The 22225-nt window shown below is 40.7% G+C and overlaps 1 protein-coding gene across 1 annotated transcript in view; it reads left to right on the top strand.

Moving 5' to 3' along the window:
- The first annotated feature begins 1840 nt into the window (after positions 1-1840).
- The window catches only part of STK17A (serine/threonine kinase 17a), a 44154-nt gene continuing 23769 nt past the window's right edge, over positions 1841-22225 (top strand). Inside the window, exons 1-2 of the mRNA XM_025379024.1 lie at positions 1841-2308; positions 14399-14611. Coding sequence (XP_025234809.1) covers positions 2103-2308; positions 14399-14611 — 419 coding nt within the window. The 5' untranslated portion in view covers positions 1841-2102. The remainder of the gene's footprint in view (positions 2309-14398; positions 14612-22225) is intronic.

Raw genomic sequence — 22225 nt, 5'->3', positions numbered from 1 at the left:
CTGGTTTTTATTTCTGTTTTTTTCCCTTAGTTTTTAAGACAATTCTGTGTCCTTTGTTTAAATTAAGTTTCAGACATGGTGTATAAAATATTATATGGATAATGTGTGGCTCTGGATGATGCTCTTTTTCGCCAGAGAGAATAGTTACTATTGCCTTTGAAGCTGGTCTTCTGCCCCTTGGGTCTACTTCCCTTTCATCCAGGCCCCTAGGGTATAGCCCTTCGGAGTCCCAGCTGAAAGCCTAGTTGCTTACCAGCCCCTCATCCTAAATAGGCCCTAAACTCCATTTTTTTTCCTCCCCAACCCCATGAGATGGCTGAAAGCTCTGCTTACTTTCTCACTCTTCCAGCCATTGCTTTAAAATCATCAAATACCTCATGGGAAAAATGGCAGCTTTCTGAGCTGCCTATCTTTCCAGGATTTCAGTCATCCAAGTCTTTGCTGGGAGAGGAATTTTTTAACTTTTGCCAACTTTTCTGTTTTTTCTTAGTGAGAATGTTGATCACAAATAAACTAATATTATCAGTGCCAGAAGCAAAACTCCACTGAGACAGTTTGAGCAGAGCAGTGGCACGATTTGGTTTCGATTTTTTTCTTTTTTTTTTTTTTGAGTCGGAGTCTCGCTCTGTCGCCCAGGCTGGAGTGCAGTGGCGCCATCTCGGCTCACTGCAAGCTCCGCTTCCCGGGTTCACGCCATTCTCCCGCCTCAGCCTCCCGAGTAGCTGGGACTACAGGCGCCCGCCATCTCGCCCGGCTAATTTTTTGTATTTTTAGTAGAGACGGGGTTTCACCGTGTTAACCAGGGTGGTCTCGATCTCCTGACCTCGTGATCCGCCCGCCTTGGCCTCCCTAAGTGGTGGGATTACAGGCGGGAGCCACCGCGCCCGGCCTGGTTTCGATTTTTAAAAGATCACTCTCATTGCCTTGAAAATGAACTATGCGGCATTAGGGAGGAAGAAGGATGGAAGCAGGTGGTCCAGTTAGTAAACTATCACAGTAATCCAGATAAGAGATAACGGTGGCTCAGGCCATGGTGGTAAGGTGGAAATAGAGAGAAATGATCAAATGCCGCACTGACAAACTGCAGATGGGCATGAGAGAGGAGTCAATGCTCATCCCAAGATTTTTGGCCTGAACAGTTAGAAGGAAGGAGATGAAGAAAACTGAGACGGGGAAAGCTGGGTAGGAGTGCATTCATGAAGACCAATCAGGAACTCACTTTTGTGTACGTTAAGCCTGAGATGCTAATTTGACATCTAAGTGGAGATGCCAAATGCATAGTTGAATACACCATTCTGAAGTTCAGGAAATATTTGAAAGCTAGAGATACAAATTCTGTAGTCATGAGCATATAGATGGTAATTAAAGTCGTAAGACTGGATGAGAAGACCTCGAAAGTAAATATAGGGACGACTACAGACGATATAATAGTGTCTATTTCAAAGGGCTGGCGTGCAGGGTTAATAATATTTATACAACTCCTGCCTCCAGACCCCTCCCCCAGTGTACGGAGATCAGGGTCTCATCACCCCTTCCCACCACGTGAAGTCCCGCTTACAGCTCAAATGCCTTTTATTAACCGAAAGTCAGCTTTTGTGACTCAGATGCTCAACAGGTGCGCAACTCCGCTAACGCAGTAGGCGGTCCTGGCCAAAGGGTGGTGCTGTGAGTCGCCTCCAGCCTCCGGGCCGTCCTGAAAGCTGCACCTTCTCCCCCTGAGCTGCAGAGGGCGCGCGTGAGGCATCGGGCGCTCAGGACCCCGCAGGAGCTCAGCGAGGGGGCGGGGCAGCCACGGAGTGAGGCTTGGATTGGGGGGCGGGGTTAGGTGCGGGGCGGACGTGGGGTGGGGTTGGCCGGGGCCAAAAGCAGGGCGCAGGGCAGGCGCGGGGTGGTCACGGGGCGGGGCCAGGCGCGGGGCCATGGGCGGGGCCATGGGCGGGGCCGAGCTGCCGGTAGCCTGCCTGCCGCAGTCCGAGCGCCGCGCGGGGGAGAGCGGGTGTTTGAAGGCTCCGCGGACCGGCACTAGGAGCCGGGGGCGGGTCCGTGACCCTCCGGCTTCTCGGAGCTAACAGGCGGCCAGGAAAGAAGCGGGCCTGAACACCATGATTCCTCTGGAGAAGCCGGGCAGCGGCAGCTCCTCCCCAGCCGCCACCTCAGGCTCGGGCCGGGCCGGCCGGGGTCTGAGCGGGCCGTGCCGGCCGCCGCCGCCGCCACAGGCCCGCGGGCTGCTGACAGAGATCCGCGCCGCGGTGCGCACCGAGCCCTTCCAGGACAGCTACAGCCTGTGCCCGGGCCGGGAGCTGGGCAGGTGAGGACGGGCGGGGCCCGGCGCGGAACCTTTCCGGACGCGCGGGGCGGGACGCGGGCGCCGATAAGTGCCGGGGCCCCGGCGGCGAGCCTGAGGTGGCGTTGCTGTTGCCGATAACGCGCTTTGTGACTTGGCACGAACTTGGGTGCTGACGGCGAGTAGGGCAGCCAAGTCGCACCAGCGCCTCCCCACCCCCACCACGCGCCGCGCCCAGCGAGCGAGTGATGGTAACTCGATGGCGGTCCCGGAGGCGCGGACACTTTCCTCAGCCCTTTGGTTCTCTGTGGCGTTTCGAATGGCGATTTAACGAGAGAAGGTGCGGACCGCGCTCTGCCTTTCACCCCGAGCAGCGGGTCTGAAAACCAGAGGTCTGTGGAGCCGGCTTTGCTTTTTTCCTTCAACTGTTGCGACTTTCTTGGTCTCTCTGTGTGGTTTTAATAAAATACAGCATCCGTTGTGACAGCTTCCTTTGCACCGGTGCTCTGTTACCTTGTGTCGGTCTTTTGCTGAATTCATTTTCGTTTTCTTGGTTGGTTTTGTGCCTTTTTAGTTCTAAAATATTTAGGTCCCTTTGCCTCGAGTTAGATTGGTTTCTTTCGTAGGCGCTTGGCCCTTTTCTCGCTCTTTTTACTTTGCTGGGAACCGATTCTTGCCTTCTCCCCTCACCCCACCCTAGCCCACCGTTTTTTTGTGGGAATAGGGAGAGCTTGTCTCCAAAGTTGCAAGTGCAGGCTATTCGGATGCTTTACATTTTGCATGCTGAAGAGGGGTGATCGAGTGATTTTTGTGGGATTTGGGGACTCTTCCTTGAGAACAGTTTGGGGAAGTTGTTAAATTCTCTGGCTTTGGGGGCAGACTTAAGTTCATATTCGTGCCCTGGTTGCTGTGTTTTCCTCTGGAGGGGTTAGACTCCCCAGCCTCACTTTACTCATCTGTAAAATCAGTATAATGATGACACTACCTACCTCAGAGGTGTCCTGAAGATGCCATGCCTGTCAAGCGCATACCACTGGGCTTGCCACATGGCGTTCAGTAAATGTTCTCATTATTGCCAGCATTTGTCATGGTTGCAAAATAGCACCATGTTGTAATGGGAAAGGACCTGACAGTTGGAACAGCCTTCAGCTGGGGTCTTGAAAAGGCAAACAATGTAACATTGGTTGTAATGTTAAAAACACACTGCCTTACACATATTAAGGTAACTTTTGGAAATAGTTTTTTTTTGGGGGGGGCGGGGTAGGGAGTGTGGAATCCTACCTTAACAAAGTCTTACTTATTCCTAAATGTTAACAAAAGGAAAAATACCTTTCAGGAGCAAGATTTACTTCACTGCTAGGCCCTAGTTGACTGGATCTGTGCATACTTTAATTGTGACAAAAGGTGAAGGGAGCTATGACTTAGCTGTGTATTCTAATTTGTCGACATTCCAAACATTCTGAAGTAACCCATATTACCCGAAAGAAGGAAAACTGGACGGGCACAGTGGCTCACGCCCGTAATCCCAGCATTTTGGGAGACTCAGGCGAATGGATCACCTGAGGTCAAGAGTTCGAGACCAGCCTGGCCAATGTGGTGAAACCCCATCTCTGCTAGAAATACAAAAATTAGCTGGGCGTGGTGGTACATACCTTTTCTTACATTAATTTCTTTACAAAAGGAGTAGGTCATAAAGCAGCATAACAATGCAATTATTAGCTAAATACTTGATATAAGAGCCTGGAACTGAAAAATAAAATTAAATCTGTTCTTTTCCTTGTGGCACCCTTTTTTATCGCATAGCAGTTTAATGCAGTGCTTAAGAATATTGGCTTTGGAGTCAGACAGTGTGAGATTGAATCTTGGCTCTTACTAGTTATGTGGACTTGAGTGCATTACCTAACCGTTTATTGCCTCATAGGGTTGGTGAGAGAATTAAGTAAAACACATAGCCTTAAGGCTGTGCTTAGCTTAAGGGAAGCACTCAGTAAATGTAATTCATAGTGTAATTCAATAAACGTTATTATTTTAAATGTAACCAAAAAAGAAAACCTGCACAATCTCAAAATTTGCCTCTATTTCTGGCAAAAGTAATGAAGTCTCAGGAAGTGAAAGTTCTGTTTGTGCTATAAGCAGTCCTTATTTAAGGTTTATAAATTTTGCCTGTATTTATGGTTTTAACATATAGTTAAGTGTGTTTTTGCTTGATCTTTGATAAGGTAGAAAACTTATTTTTCCAACTATTAACTCTGGTTGCATTTCTGATATAACTCTAATTAATCTCATTCTGATAAAGAACTTGCAGAATACTCGTTTATATTTTAATAATGTGGGAAGAAAAACAGATTTTTTTTTTTTCATTTTATTCTGTGGTCTTTCATTTAGTAAAATGCAGAAGGGGTGTGAAGAGTTAACTGTTCAAACAAATAGATCTTTTTCAGGTGCTACTATGTTATCACAGATCTAAAATTTTCAATGAGATCACTGTTCAAAGAGAATTTTTTCAATGGTCAACATTGAGAGTAATGACAGGATGTGATGTTGATCGTTTTAAGAAATGTCACATTCTTTCATGTCTCCAGTAAAGTCCATAGCAGCATAAGTAAGAGTAAATATATGATGTAAAACATTGTTTTATTACTTGGAGCTTGACTGGTTATTCCTAAGGCTTGTTACTTTTCTTTGAGTCAGGATGTATGCCAGTGTAAACCATATTGACGATTTCCTTACTGGGGCACACAAGAGAAATGACCTTGGGTTCTGAGAATTTTTTCACATTGATTTCCCTTGAGTTTATTGATAATATAGGAACAGAAAGATGTTTCTAGGAACTTAAAGATACACCAATTTCATATCAAACGATTTGCTTTACATTTGTTTTCATTATCTAGTCCTCAACTTTAATGTTTTTAATATACTCATAAATTTTTTCTTAAAAAAAAAAAGCCAAAAGAACACTTTAAAAATATTGATGCATGCTAATAGTTGGATTTTCCTAAGGCAAAAAATTACAAATACAAGTTCCCATCTGAAACAGGTACTTTATAAGTGTGCAGGCTTTACAGTTTTGCAAGTGCTTTCACATGCATTATCTCATTGATTCTCACCACAAGGCTGTTTGGAAAGTCCCATTTTTCAGATGAGAAAACAAAGACAGAGTTTAAGTCTTGTGAGAGATAACAGAGCTGGGACTCCTGACTTTGAAATCATTCTCATTACACCACACATATTTTTCAAAGAATAATCTGTAGTCATATCTTACGACTAAAGCAATTTCATATCATTCTAATGAAAGGATATGTTAGTGAGTTCGACGTTGGAACAAACATGGTCAAGCTTCAGTGTCATATAGTTAAGTCACCACTGAGGCCTTGAAGTAAATTAGGGATGTCCTATCTCCTTCTCCTCAGAGCAGTAGGGGTAACAGGGACAAGAAAGGATTTTTTTTTTTTTTTCAGAGAATAAGAATATTCAAACTGAAAGGGGACTCTGGGTGGGTATTTTGGGGACTGTGTATCCTTACCTAGATTTATGGCTGTAGGTAATAGCTTCAGTTTTTGTATCTGACAACAACTTAAGCATGTGTCATAAGTTACTTTTTAAGAAATAAAGACCTTTATTAAGTAATATCCATGCAGAAATTGCTTTAACAGAGATGTTATTTAAGATTTGACAACTCGTCATTAGTTTGATGAATTTTATTTACAAACAATTTTGGGTAATCTGATACTTTGGATGGATAAAAGAAAATTGGCCGTATTTGTGGTTCAACAATAAAGTTGCTTGGAAAGTATGGCTTCTGCTCTCAGACAGGTACTTTAAGTCAGTCACCTGTTCAATTTTGAAAAGTTCATGCTTAAAATGTTAAATTAATTTAAAATACATAAATTTAAGAATTTGAATTTTAGTCTCTTCATAAAACTATAGATAACACAGTTTTATAAAATCTGATTATTGAACCAAATGCATTAGAAAACTAAGTAGCTATAGTCATTGAGTCACCTCTTCAGGTAAGTAAGAAGTTAACTAGATTTCTTGAGAGAATGTATACATTATGTAGACTAAATAGCTCACCCCCCGAACTCCTGTTCTATGATTTTTTAAAAAATTATCATTGGTTATATCATAGATCTGAAATTAATGCCAAAATCAATAAAAATAGCCACTGATTACTGATCATTTGCTGAATGCTACACACTTTAAAGATGTAGTTTTGTATAGTCTTCACTGCCCTGTATGGTAAAGTGCCATTGATATTATTTTACAGATGAGGAATCCCAGGATCCAAAGGATTAATAAATTGCCCAGTATTATACAGTTATTAGCCAGAATTTAAAACCAAGTTTGACTTGTAAAGCCCTGCCTTTTCTTATCACGCATGCTAATGTCTTATTTGAATGGATTCACTGATTTTTACACCTAGGGTCTTTTCCTTGATCCTTTCAGCGGTAAGGAAGACAAAATCCATTCTAGGTGTTTCTTGAATGGAACTTCTTTACCCTTAAGACATCACCCGGCTGGGTGTCGTGGCTTACACCTGTAATCCCAGCACTTTAGGAGGCCAAGGTGGGCGGATCACTTGAGGTCAGAAGCTTGAGAGCAGCCTGGCCAACATGGTGAAACCTCATCTCTACTAAAAATACAAAATTAGCCGGGCATGCACCTGTAGTCCCAGCTACTTGGGAGGCTGAGGTCGGAGAATTGCCTGAGCTTGAGAGGCGGAGATGATGCCACTGCACTCCAGCCTAGGTGATAGAGCGGGACTCTGTCTCAAAAAAAGAAAAAAGACATCACCCCAGTGTAATTAGGCAAATACTGTACTTATGTATCAAGTACATAAAGGCGCACTACCTTAGGCTCTGGAAGCTATTCCCAATGTAACAGATTGATCACTGTCCCCTTATAGGCAAGATGATATGCCACTGGAAGGTCTTACGGGGGAAATAACATTTCAGTTGGGCTGTAAAGAATGGGTGGAATTTCAGTAGTAGTTACCATTGTCAGTAAAACACCAAGTCAGAGCGGTAGAAAAATTCAGTGAAGAGAGAATGGCAAATTAGTCCAGTATATTAAATGTCATGAGGTTAAGTTGCCATAAAACCTTTATTTAACAAAATAATAAGAGCAATATATATACTAGGTGTGCTGACTATATTTGCACACCTGCCATGTGCAGGGCCCTATGGAGATAAAAAGATGAATAATAGGCCGGGCGTGGTGGCTCAAGCCTGTAATCCCAGCACTTTGGGAGGCCGAGACGGGCGGATCACGAGGTCAGGAGATCGAGACCATCCTGGCTGACATGGTGAAACCCCGTCTCTACTAAAAAATACAAAAACTTAGCTGGGCAAGGTGGCGGGCGCCTGTAGTCCCAGCTACTCGGAAGGCTGAGGCAGGAGAATGGCGTAAACCCAGGAGGTGGAGCTTGCAGTGAGCTGAGATCCGGCCACTGCACTCCAGCCTGGGCGACAGAGCGAGACTCCGTCTCAAAAAAAAAAAAAAAAAAAAAAGATGAATAATAAGTGAAGTCCCTGAAACTCACAATCCAACTGGGAGACACAGTACAACAAGTTGTAATATGTAAGATTGACATAAATATGATAAAGGTATAAGCAAAGCACTTCAACCTAGAATAAAACAGGACCTTGGACATTATTTTATTTACCCTCTGTACTGCTCAAATTAGCTTGTGTGTTTTCTGATGTTTACCTGAATGTTATATATTATATTATCTCTTCACCTTTGCCTATAATCCAACACTTGAATTTATATTTGGAATCCCTTCAATAAATGGGATTCTCTTCACCAAAAAAGGCAGCTCAAACTTCTGTCCAACTATAACTCATACCACATTACACAGTACTATAACTGGTACCACATTTACACAGTACCTATATTAAAAATCTAAAAGTCATCCGTGACTTTCACCTTTCCCTTCTCCTTCATCTCTGCCTACAACTCACACCTGCCAGGGAGTGCTAATAAATCTTGACTTTAAGTGTCTTTTAAACGTTTTCTGTCTTCCCAGTCCCTACTGCTGGTACTTGAGTGCAGGCCTACTACTTTGAATTATTTTATTGGCCTGTTTCTAGTTATCACTGGCAATCTACTCTTCATAACACTATTAGAATTATCTGTTTTGTTTTGTTTTATTTGAGACAGGGTCTCATTCTGTTGCCCAGGCCAGAGTACAGTGGCATGATCTCGGCAGCCTAGTTGTCCCAGGCTCAAGGGATCCTCCCATCCTAGCCTCTCAAGTGCCAGGACCACAGGTGCACACAATCATGCCCGTCTAATTTTTGTATTTTTTGTAGAGACAAGGTTTCACCATGTTGCCCAGGCTGGTCTTGAACTCCTGGGCTCAAGCAATCCGCCTACCTCAGCCTCCGAAAGTGCTAGTATTACAGGCATGAGCCGCCGTGCCCAACCAGAATTATCTTTTTTAAACAGTTATTTTCAGTATTCTAATAGGTTCCAATTTTAAGCCTGATGAAGCCCAAACTCCTTAGCAAACATACCTACCTAAAGATAACCCCTGTCTCCCTAAGCACTGTTTTTAGGCACTGATAATGCAAAGTTCTTAAGGAGCTTGGACTGGTGGGTCTCAATCAAATGTCACCTCCTCTTGTTATAATTGTTTATGTATCTTACCTTTCCCACCTCTCTGGAATATGTTTTCAATGAGTAGTTCTGAAATGTATTCATTTCTGAGATTTATCCCAAAATAGTTAATGAAAACCTGAGTTCCCAGTTTTGTACCTATTAGTGAAATGTAGATGTTTTTGAAATGAAAAAATAAACCTGAAAAGCATGGCAACTGTATATTCTAGGAAGAAGTTTGGCTTTTGAGTCAACAAAAAAAGTAGATGTGCAGCAAACATGCCCTTCGGACCTCATCAGCCCCAAGTCAGTTATATATAACCATGGCCCCTAATGTCAGAGAAACATCATTTTTAAAATGTTTTGTAGAGGACTCAATAACCTAAAGTTAAAGGTTGAGGTATAGTCACAATTTTTACCGTAAAGTCATAGTAAAATATGCACGTTGGAACCCTTTTGAGGTACGGAATTTAGGGAACTCTGTCAATGTAATTCTGAGCATATACACTGGGACTTTGCAGCTTGAATACTGAATCTCATGTTTTCTTTATACAATGTGGCTGTGTAGAACAGCTCCAAGAAATCTGTTATTATCTCCTCTGACTCTTTGAGTGGTTTGAAGGGTCCCATTCCCATTGCACCAGTCATTTAGAGATGAAGGCATGCATGCTTCCTCAAATCATTGCGAGCTGCTGTCATGATGTCAGTTTCAGTGGTATGTGGTGTTAGAACGATGGAAGAGTTTTATTCAGCATAGGATAGAGCAGGGTTCAGCAAACTACAGCCAACCACCTATTTTTGAAAGGGTAGAGCAGGGTTCAGCAAACTACAGCCAGCCACCTATTTTTGAAAGGCTCACAAGCTGTTTTTACATTTTTTATGTTTTACATTTTTTAATAGTTAAAAAAATTAGAATAAGAGTAATATTTAATAACATGAATATCTTATGAAATTCAAATTTCGGCGTAAAAGTTTCATTGGAAGCCAAAGACACCCATTCATTTACCTTTCTTGTATGGCTGCTTTTGTTCTACAACAGTGGACTTGAGTCATTGCCGCAGAGACCCTCTGGTCCACAAAGCCAAAAAGAGTTACCATCCTGTTTGCCCTTTACAGAAAAGTTTGCTGACCCCAGTATAGTACAGGATATGATGGAAAGAAAATAATAAATCTAGAACTGTGAGGAATGTTTCCAGAAAAACAGAGGTGGTGTCAGAGTAGTCACTGATATGAAAAGAGAGCCGTGGGAACTGCATTCTGGCACCTAAAGGAATGGGTGAGGAGCATGAGCAGCAGATGAGTAAGTATGGGGAAGAGGCCCCAGAATTTAGCAATGGCTGTTCCGTAACAGGGCTCCCAGAGTTCACAGGTTAGCAATGTGTGTGAGTCCGTGTTTAATTTGCCCTGTTAAATTCTAGCTTCTAGATTTTGATCTTTCGTTCTAGACTACTGATATAATTTTGAGTTCCAATTCTGTTTGCTGAATTAGCTGTCTTCCCATTCGGTCCTTAAAAATATACTTTCAGGCTATGTAATAAGTAGTTTTTTACTTACTGCACAGTACTTTATTGCTTTGAATGTCAGGTGTAGCAACAGTAAACATTTGTATGTGTGATATGTGTTTGAGGGCCGTTCTACTGAGTCATTTCTAATTTACCAGGAACATGTTTGCTGCCAATTATATGTTGAGGCTTCATTTCAGATGAATTTTTTACAAATTAAACTTTTCTCTTCTCTTAACTTCAGACATGTAGGTGTGAAAATATCAAATTATTAATAATTGTTTTCTTTCTTAAAGGAATTAAGAGATCATTGGGAACCTTTTAAAACTTGATGGAGATGTTAGCCTAATAGTTACTCTCTCCAATATCTGTAGAAGTCTTTCATATTTCTGTGAACAAAAGAACTTTGATCTGAATAAGGGTGCTATTAGGTACGTTGTTTCCAAACTGAACAGCCATAGGCCTTTGCCTAAGGATTTGTCATTCCACATTTATATTACTAATGATAAAAACATGGAAGAAATGAAAATCATATTTGCAGTTAACAATCGCTGGGAAGGAAGAATTACTACTCAAAATTATGTCAGTAGTCTAGAATGCTGGCTCAAAGCCTAGAAGTTAGAATTTAACAGGGCAGGCCAGGGACGGTGGCTCACACCTATAATCCCAGTATTTTGGGAGGCCAAGGTGAGTGGATCACTTGAGGTCAGGAGTTCGAGACCAGCCTGGCCAACATGGCGAAACCCCATCTCTACTAAAAAAAATAAAAATAAAAAAATTAGCTGGGCATGGTGGCATGCGCTTGTAATTCCAGCTATTTGGGAGGCTGAGGGATGAGAATTGCTTGAACCGGGGAGGTGGAGGTTGCAGTGAGCTGAGATCGTGCCACTGCACTCCAGCCTGGGCGATAGAATGAGACTGTGTCTCAAAAACAACAACAAAAAAGAATTTAACAGGGCAATTAAAGCCTTGCACTTAATTTTTTAGAAAGCTTTTTTTAAAAAATAGATTTATGGGTACAAGTGCATTTGTGTCACATGGATGTATTGAGTCATGGTGAAGTCTGGGCTTTTAGTGTGCTCATCACCTAAATAGTATACATTGTACCCAATAGGTAGTATTTAATTCCTCACCCCCTTCCCACTCTCTCACCTTTTGGTCTGTTTTCCACTCCGTATGCCTGTCTGTCCATTTAGTTCCCTCTTAAAAGTAAAAACAGGCAGTTTTTTACTTCCTGCTTGAGTCATCTCACTTAGGATAATGACATCCAGTTCCATCCACATTACTGCAGAAGACATTATTTTTATGGATGTGTATTAGTCCATGATACATACACACACCATATTTTTAGTCCAGTCATGCACTGATGGACACAGGTTGATACCTTTGCTATTGTGAATAGGGCTGTGATAAACGTATGAGTACAGGTGTCTTTTTCATATAATTTCTTTTCCTTTGGGTAGATACCCCGTAATGGGATAGTCAAGTCAGATGGTAGTTCTTTGAGAAATCTCCAAACTACTTTCCACAGTGGCTGAACTAATTTACATTTCCACCAACAGTGTATAAGCGTTCCTTTTTCTTTGTATGTTCGCCAACGTTTGTTGTTTTTTGACCTTTTACTAACAGCCATTCCAACTGGTATAAAGCAGTACCTCATTGTGGTTTTAATTTGCATTTCTTTGATGATTAGTGATCTTGAACATTTTTTCATGTTTGTTTGCTGCTTGTATGTCATCTTTTGAAAAAACTGTTCATGTCCTTTGCCCACTTTTTAATGGGGTTGGTTTTTTTCTTGTTTTTTGAGTTCCTTGTAGATTCTGGATCTCAACCGTTTTTGGAGGCATAGTTTGCAAATATTTTTTCCCATTCTGTAGGTTGTCTATTCATGCTGTTGATTATTCCTAATTTTTTAGCAATCATTTTTAAAATGTAGTATGAGGATACTGACTTGACAAAAATTCAAGGTGGCAAAAATCTAGGTAGTTTATCAGCCCAATTTGAAATATGAAAAACATGTCAAGTTTTTTTAACAAGCAATCTTAGGTTGTATTGTCCCAAGAGCAACAAAAGTAATAATGATGTAATGCTTTGATTGATTATACCTGGATTAGTTGCTTCAGATTTGGTTAGCACATTTTCTGATGAGCCATAATAGGAAGTGAACCTTATGGGGAGGTGGGCATGGTGGCACGTGCCTGTGATCCCAGCTATACAAGAGGCTGAGGTGGGAGGATCACTTGAGCCCGTAAGTCCAAGGCTGCAGTGAGCTATGATGGTGCTACCACACTCCAGCCTGGGCAACAGAGTGAGACCCTATCTGTTAAAGGAAGAAAGAAAAAAAAAAGAAACCCTATGGTGATGAGGATTGATTGCAAATTGGGAAAGGGAAGAGGGAATGGCAGCTAACAGATGGTGTTTGCTGTGTTCACTATCTGATAGACTGCCATGTGGAAAAGAGTGTGAGGTCTGGTCTGTACTGCTCAGCAAAGGACCCTAACTGTAGCCCTTCAGCTGAAGTCAGGTTTAGTCTTGTAGTGAAGACCTTATTATAATAATATGTACCCAGTAGTGGAAAAGATTACCTCACAGTCTGAAATAAGACATTGGCATTTGGCGTTAGGTAAAATATTATATGATTTCTAAGTTGTCTTTCAACCTAAGGATTCAGTGGATGTTTATGGGTGATGACTATCACAGCTTAATGATGTTTGTGTGATTAATAATATTTTATTGAGCACTTACTGTGTGGCAAGTACCATGCTAAGCAATTGAAATATATTATTTAATTCTCACAACCTGTGAAGTAGATGCCATTTATGTCTCTATTATACAGATTAGAAAAATGAGACTTAGGGCATGGAGGCTCATGCCTTTAATCCTAGCAGGATCACTTGAGGCTGGGAGTTCAATACTAGCCTGAGCAACATAGAGAGACCCAGTCTCTTTAAAAAAAAAAAAAAAAAAGAAGAAGAAGAAGAAAAGAAAAAAAACTAAAAGAGGTTAAATAAACCGCCTAAGGTTACTGTCAAGTGCCACTTACAGGGTTCAAGGCCACATAGATTTAATTCTAGAGCTCATACCTTTAATCAGTATGCTATACTGAGTCCCTGGTTTACCTGCTTATTAGTGTAATGACAAATAGTAATGCATCAAGATAACACTTTGTTATATCTGTCTTTGTGGGAAAATACAATATTTCTAGCTGATGCTCTAGTTAAAATGATATATGAGTGAGATCCTTACCTTTAGAAAGTGATAGTGCTCTTTAGAGTCAGTTAATGCAGTGAAATTCATCGCATTAGGGATTCTGGTGACCAATTTCTCTTAAAAAAATCAAATGGCTTCCCCCCACCCCCCGCCCCCAGAGACAGAATCTTACTCTGTCACCCAGGCTGGACATGATCTTGTCTCGCTGCAACCTCTACTTCCCAGGTTCAAGCGATTCCCATGCCTCAGCCTCCTAAGTAGCTGGATTACAGGCGTAGCACTACCATGCCTGGCTAATTTTTGTATTTTTAGTAGAGGCAGAGTTTCATCATGTGCTAATTTTTGTATTATTAGTAGAGACGGGTTTTCGCCATGTTGGCCAGGTTGGTCCAGAACTCCAGACCTCACGTGAGCCACCTGCTTCAGCCTCCCAAAATGCTGAGATTACAAAGGTGACCCACCATGCCTGGCCTCAAATGGCTTTTTTAAAGACTTAAATCATTTTGTGTACAAATGTGCAAAAAATTAAGTTATGTGTAACTCTGCAAAAAATATGGACTTTAATATTTGTTATTCTTTATTTAGAAAATGAATTGTGCAGATTTATACATTTTGTTTTATTTGATAAATCCATAAATCTATAGATGTAGCCTATATAAATCTCTAAGTGATATTTCTACTTTTGTGATTGTATATGAGCTAAATTTGAATATCTACCAATGGTTATTTGGAAATTTCGTTGAAATCTGCCATCTGTGGAAAGTTGTCAACTTTAACAGTGAATGTTTTTGTTTAATTCTAGGGGGAAATTTGCAGTGGTGAGGAAATGTATAAAGAAAGATTCTGGGATAGAATTTGCTGCAAAGTTCATGAGAAAAAGAAGAAAAGGCCAAGATTGTCGGATGGAAATAATTCATGAAATTGCTGTACTTGAACTAGCACAGGACAATCCTTGGGTCATTAATTTACATGAAGTTTATGAGACTGCATCAGAAATGATCTTAGTTCTGGAATAGTAAGTATGTCTTTCTTAGATTAAGTTTGTTTGGTAGTCTACACTTCCTTTATGGGATACCACTCATCTGTGATAATGTTGCCAGGCCTGGTTCTCTGGAAATCTCAGAATTTTCTAGATCATCTTCAAGTGTTCCTCTTATTTATTTAACATGTTCCAAATTTGCAAGGATGCGTGTATATTAGCTTTTTTATTTTCATTCTTTAATGAAATTCTTCTCATAATAGGATAAAAGGTGATCTTACGATTTTATTAGAGGCACTCTTAACGAAGTAATACCAAACTAATATTAAAATAAAAGGCATTTTATAATCCTTACATGTTCTTATAGTCTGAGTTAATCTCCTTTCTTTTAGAAACAGTAGTCTTGATTCTTACTATGTTTTCAATTTAAGTAGGTAGATACAGCACAGAAAACAGCTTTGAAAAACGAAGGACTGTTCTTTCTCCTTAAGAAATCGTGGTTTCAGGCCAGGCACGATGGCTCATGCCTGTAATCCCAGCACTTTGGGAGGCCGAGGCAGGAGGATCACCTGAGGTCAAGAGTTCAAGACCAGTCTGGCCAACATGGTGAAACCCAGTCTCTACTACAAATACAAAAAAATTAGCCTGGCGTGGTGGCATGTGCCTGTAATCCCAGCTACTCAGGAGGCTGAGGCAGGGGAATTGCTTGGACCAGAGAGGTGGAGGTTGCAGTGAGCTGAGAGTGCGCCACTGCACTCCAACCTGGGTGACAAAGCGTGAGACTCCATCTCATAAAATAAAAGGACTTAATACTCATGCCTATAATCCCAGCACTTTGGGAGGCCAAGGCAGGAAGGATTACTTGAGCCCAAGAGTTTGAGACCAGCCTGAGCAACATAACAAGACCCTGTCTCTTTTAAAAAATAATTAATTTAAAAAAGAAAACAAAAAAGACTTAATACATCAATAAATCCGAACAAAATGAGAAGACAAACTCGGAAAAATACCTCTAATATTCATCTAGCCAAAGCAGTTAAAGTTGCTTGAATATATAACCAGGTCTTACAAATACACACAAACACATGAACCTCCCAGTTTGAAAAGGGCTTGGTCCATAATCCCAAAAGATGCAATCCTAAATGTTGAAATTCCAAAAAATCAAAAACCCTAAGGTCTAAAATCTCAAAAATCACAATCCCAAAAGATCAAAATCCTGAAAATATAATTATGGAAAAAATAATCCTAAAAAGTTCTCTAAAAGACATTTATTTGGTCAGGTGCTGCAACCTCCGCCTCATGGGTTGAAGCGATTCTCATGCCTCAGCCCCCACAGGTAGCAGGGATTACAGGCGTCCATCTCCACGCCTGGCTAATCTTTTGTATTTTTTGTTAGAGATGGGGTTTCACCGTGTTGATCAGGCTGGTCTCAAACTCCTGACCTCAGATGATCCACCCGTCTCAGCCTCCCAAAGTGCTGGGATTATAGTCGTGAGCCCAGTCAAATCTCAGCACTTTGGGCAGCCGAAGTGGGAGGATTTCTTGAGCCCAGGAGTTGGAGACCACCCTGGGCAACATAGCGAAACCCTGTCTCTATAAAAAATACAAAAATTAACTGGGTGTGGTGGTGCACTCCTGTAATCCCAGCTACTTGGGAGGCGGAGGTGGTAGGATCACCTGAGCCCAAGAGGTCAAGGCTATAGTGAGTTGAGATAGTGCCACTGCACTCCAGCCTGAGTAACAGAGTGAGACCCTGTCTCAAAAAACAAAAAAAAATTTTATTTACATTTTAAAAGGGGATTGATTTAGGAAACATAAAAATAACTATGTATACCATAAATTGTCCAATTATGTTAATTAAAAATAAAATGTTAATACATGACATTTCATGGCCACTTTATTTACATGCTAAAACAGACAGTAATAACATACGTTTTTACAGACAACACTCAGATATACTAACAGTCACACAAATGTAACAGTTATGAGCCAGATAAACCGTATTTGTAAAAGAAGTAGTTCAGCTGGGCGCAGTGGCTCACGCCCCAGCACTTTGGGAGGCCAAGGCAGGTGGATCACGAGGTCAGGAGATCGAGACTTTCCTGGCTAATACGGTGAAACGCTGTCTCTACTAAATATTCAAAAAATTAGCTGGATGTGGTGGAGGGCGCCTATAGTCCCAGCTACTCAGGAGGCTGAGGCAGGAGAATGGCGTGAACCTGGGAGGTGAAGCTTGCAGTGAGCAGAGATCGTGCCACTGCACTCCAGCCTGGGTGACAGAGTGAGACTCCATCTCAAAAAAAAAAAAAAAATTCTAAAAGTGAAATATATAAATGTATATCTCCATAGTTGATAATTCTATACACTTAAATTGATAATTGTGGTCATCTGAAATACCATGACAAGCAACCTAAGTCTTTTGACAAAATTGATTGAAAATCTCAATGTGTCATCACCATATATGCAGTTGCCCAAAGAGCCAAGATCTCAAGAAATTTTTTTCACAAATGCAGATGTACAAAAAGGACATATCTTCATTTATTAATAAAGTTTCAATGTTTTTGTTGTTCTTTTTTGTTTTTTTTTTTTTGTTGAGACAGAGTCTCCCTCTGTCACCCAGGCTGGAGTGCAGTGGCATGATCTTGGCTCACTGCAACCTCCACCTCACAGTTCAAGCAATTCTCCTGTGTCAGCCTCCTGAGTAACTGGGATTACAGGTGCACACTACCGTGCCTGGCTAGTTTTTTGGTAATTTTAGTAGAGACAGGGTGTCACCATGTTGGCCAGGCTGGTCTCAAACTCCTGACCTCAGGTGATCCACCTGCCTTGGCCTCCCAATGCTGGGATTACAGGCATCAGCCACCAGGCCTGGCCTCAGTGCTTTTACATACACAAAATCAACATTGTGATAATATATTTTGATGGAGTCAAATTTGCAAAATATTCATAAAATGAATTAACTCTCCTCAAAATTTCACCCAGTTCATACCTCCAGTATTGAAAATTATGCGAAGATGAAATGCATAGCATAGTGAATTGGTGCTATATGTGAAGGGGCAGATGTTGTACATGATTGAATAATTTGGCAGGGGAGAGTTCTTTTTTACCTGCGTTTTCATTTCTATAATCTTTGAAACACCTGCAGCACTTGTATTTGGACAGTGGTTGTGATCTACAAATTTTGTAAGTATGTGTTGTCCACCGGAAAACCTGGTTATTGCTCAGCCATTGCAATTCAATTATTTTCTGCTTTCAAAGCACCGATAATAATTAGCTTTTAAACCATTAGGTATCATTGTATGCTTAACTTAATCACACCCTTTTTTGAAGGAACAATTTCACAGATCTCTTCCATTGTATTGTAAGGAATACAGTGAGAAGGAATGATATTGGACTTCCCCAGGACCAAATCTCTATTATTTAATAGTTAACCTTCTCCAGAGAGACAGAACCAATAGGATATGTGAATAAATACGAGAAGGAACTTATTAGGAAACTGGCTCATGTGCTTATGGTGACTGAGAAGTTTCACAACAGGCCTGCAAGCTGGACACCTTGGGATGCTGGTAACATGGCTTAGTCCAATTGCAAAGGCCTCAGAACCAGGGAAACCAATCATTACCTTTCAATCCAGGCCAAAAGCCTCAGAACCCCAGGGAGTGGGAGTGTAGGGAGCAGGGGTGGTCAGGTGTAAATCCTGACATTTAAAGGCTGGAGTTCTGATGTCCACGGCAGCAAGAGAAAAATTGGTCCCAGCTCTCAGAGAGAGACCAGATTGTTTTCTATATTTCTTCTCTAATTAGATGGTGCCTGCCAACATTGAAGACATATCTTTCCTACCTAGTCCACTCGGACTCACACGCTAATCTCTGGAAACACCCTCACAGACACACTCGAAATAATATCCCAGATTTCTAGGTATTCCTTAATCCAATCAAGTCAACAACTGAAATTAAGACCATAAATCCACCCCTTGTCAGTTTGGCATCCATAATGCATCTCCTTTAAACTGTACTTAATTTCCAAATAAAGACAGCAACAAGGTAATAGTTCCACCTAACAGGATGCACCTACTGTGATGCACCTAGCCTCATACAACCAAAAACACAGTGGAAGTCCCTTCCCTAAATCCCCTCCCTCCCTAGAATTCAGTTTTCACTATTTCAACAGTCGAAATTTTAATTGTTCAAGATTGTGATTTGGGGATTTTAGACTTTAAGGACTTTTTTATCTTTCAGGATTTTGGTCTTTTGGGATTTTGACATTCTGGATCATGGCATCTGAGATTGTGTCTTTCAGGATCATGATCAGCTCTGGTTTTAAAAAAATGAACAAATGATATGAAATGTTCACACACGCAAATGTAAATTACCTATATACACATGAAAATATTTTTATTTTTATAATGTAAATTTTAAAATAGGTTGTGAATTTCCACCTATCAGACTGGCAATGATTATAAACAAAAGTGATATTCATTAATTGAGCCATTTTAGTATAACTTTTCTGGGGTACAGTCTGAAGTATGTATCAAAAGCCTTAAAAAAATATGTTTTAACCCAGCAATTTTACTTAAAGTTTTTTTTAATAGTACATAATGGGGTCTCACTATGCTGACCAGGCTTATCTCAAACTCCTGGCCTCAAGCAATCCTCCTGCCTCAGCCTCCCAAAATGCTGGGATTAGAAGCATGAGCCACCATACATGGCCTAATTTTAGTTTTATTAATTTTTTCACAAGGAAATATTAGGCAGTTTTGCAAAGATATGTTACCACAATGTTCCTTATGGCATTCTCTATGTAGCAAAAAGGTAGAAATAGTCTAAATGTTTGTTAGAAAAAAGGTTGGTTAAATAAGTGATGTCACAAAATGGATTACTGGGCAGTCATAAGAAGCTAAGGTAAATATATTTCAAAGATTTAAAATATTAAGTTTAAAAAAGAGCATGTTACAAAATAATGTGTATGGCATTATGTTGTTTTTATTTAAAAGTTTATAGAGGGTGAGGTCTGGATGGCTAAAATATTAAGCGTGTTACTCTTGATAGTGTAATTCAAAAGTATGGTGTTCATATATTTTAATTCAATAATTTCACTTGTAGGAATCCCTTCTAGAGAAATAATACGAACATGAGAAGCACAAAAGTGTTTGTCAAAATGCATTTCTAATTTATGATAGTAGAAATACCCAAAAATGGCAGAATGGTTAGAAGTTTTTTTAAAAAAATAAGTTTAGGAATCTCATATGGAAGCCCACTGCTTACCAAGGATTTGTTTTTTTCTGTTTATTACAGAGGGGATTAAGGTAGAATTGGAAATTGATCCAGAAAAGACCACCTGAAATATTCTGTCTCCAAAATCTCCTCCTTCTTGCAAAACCTGCTCTTCAGCCTTTCATCCTGGGACCCTTTTCAGTTCTTCCAGTCTTCACCCGGCTCCTGACTTTTTTCTTCCCTTTTCTTCCCTTCTCCTCTTTGGTAGTTAATTTAACTTCTCTCTTACCAGCACCTCACATTATTTCCCTCTTCCTCTTGGTCATCCTCTGCAACTCATTTGCCCATTTTAAACCCAGAATGCATGCTATGTGTCCCTCCTCCTGTGCTGCCACACATTCTTGGAAGGACTTGGATCGTTTTTCATCTACTTAGTACAAGTGTAAGAGTTCCATCTTCAGCTAGGCTCATGGTATAGCTTAGCAAGTCTGTACCTAATCTCTTACGTCCTTTTAACACCCCCACCCTAATCAATATCTTTACCACACTTACTGTGTCACCTACTTCCCACCTCTCATGAGATACTTAGCCTTTTCTCCCCCATATGGAGAAATCAAGGCCATCAGACACACTCCCCAAGCATCCCTCCCCTCTTCCTCTAATATCTGTCTTTGTTGCTCTCATGCCCGTCCCTGCTGTTTGATGGAAGAGATTCAGCTAATCATTTCCAAGACTGAAACCCTTATTTAAGTTCTTTAATTCTTATCCTTCCTTTTCTAGGACCTGTGTTTCGTTTTTTCGTAAATTATGTAACCTCTTCTAGAGTTTCAGACCCTCCTCCCATGGTGGTTCTTTTCCCTTTGTCTTCTAATATTTCAGTCTCCTCTATGCTAAAATTCCTTCCTCAGCTTTGACTCTTACGTCTTGCCTTTCTCTTTTCCTTACTGCTATACTTCTTAAAAGAATAGGCTGAATTTACGGCATTCCTCACCTTACAGTTTTGTTCTACTTCATTGATCCACTCATCTGTTCATGGGCCAATACTCCATTCACTTTTTAATCTAATGCCATCTGCTCTTCTGATACTTTGATGAGGTCACCAGTCCTGTGTGCCGAAATTAGTCTCCTCGTTTTAGTATTCATTCCAGTTCTTGCTCTCTTTAAACACTTGATATTATCCTTTCTTTCTTGAAATCATGTTCTTCCTTGGCTTTCACAGCCCTATTTTTTAAAAATCTCCTCCTCCTCTCAGAACCTTTTATCCTTTTCTACTATATAAATGTAAGTGTTCCCCACAGTTCCATCAGCGTTACTGATGTCATATATTTATGTTTTATACATTTACCCTGGATGATAAAATCTATTTTTGTGACTTCAGCTATCATTTACATGCTGGATATTTCCAAATCTTTGTTTTCAACCTCAGCCCCTTTCTTCTCCTTCACTTATGAAGCTTAGTTTGGCTGGATATGAAATTCTGGGTTGAAAATTCTTTTCTTTAAGAATGTTGAACATTGACCCCCACTCTCTTCTGGCTTGTAGAGTTTCTGCTGAGAAATCCACTGTTAGTCTGATGGGCTTCCCTTTGTGGGTAACCCAACCTTTCTCTCTGACTGCCGTTAACATTTTTTTTTCCCTTCATTTCAACTTTGGTGAATCTGACAATTATGTGTCTTGGAGTTGCTCTTCTCAAGGAGTATCTTTGTATCTTTGTGGCGTTCTCTGTATTTCCTGAATTTGAATGTTGGCCTGCCTTGCTAAGTTGGGGAAGTTCTGGATAATATCCTGCAGAGTGTTTTCCAACTTGGTTCCATTCTCCCCATCACTTTCAGGTACACCAATCAGACATAGATTTGATCTTTTCACATAGTCCCATATTTCTTGGAGGCTTTGTTCATTTCTTTTTACTCTTTTTTCTCCAAACTTCTCTTCTCACTTCATTTCATTCATTTGATCTTCAGTCACTGATACCCTTTCTTCCAGTTGATCGAATCGGCTACTGAAGCTTGTGCATTCATCACGTAGTTCTCATGCCATGGTTTTCAGCTCCATCAGGTCATTTAAGGACTTCTCTACACTGGTTATTCTAGTTAGCCATTCATCTAATCTTTTTTCAAGGTTTTTAGTTTCTTCGCAATGGGTTCGAACTTTCTCCTTTAGCTTGGAGAAGTTTGATCGTCTGAAGCCTTCTTCTCTCAACTCGTCAAAGTCATTCTCCGTCCAGCTTTGTTCCGTTGCTGGTGAGGAGCTGCGTTCCTTTGGAGGGGGAGAGGCACTCTGATTATTAGAATTTTCAGCTTTTCTGCTCTGTTTTTCCCCCATCTTTGTGATTTTATCTACCTTTGGTCTTTGATGATGGTGACGTACAGATGGGGTTTTGGTGTGGATGTCCTTTCTGTTTGTTAGTTTTCCTTCTAATAGTCAGGACTCTCAGCTGCAG

Source organism: Theropithecus gelada, chromosome 3, assembly GCF_003255815.1.
Source record: "Theropithecus gelada isolate Dixy chromosome 3, Tgel_1.0, whole genome shotgun sequence".
NCBI classification, from domain to species: domain Eukaryota; kingdom Metazoa; phylum Chordata; class Mammalia; order Primates; family Cercopithecidae; genus Theropithecus; species Theropithecus gelada.
Note: the sequence above shows the minus strand (reverse complement) of the source record. Positions and strands in the feature narration are given on the sequence as shown.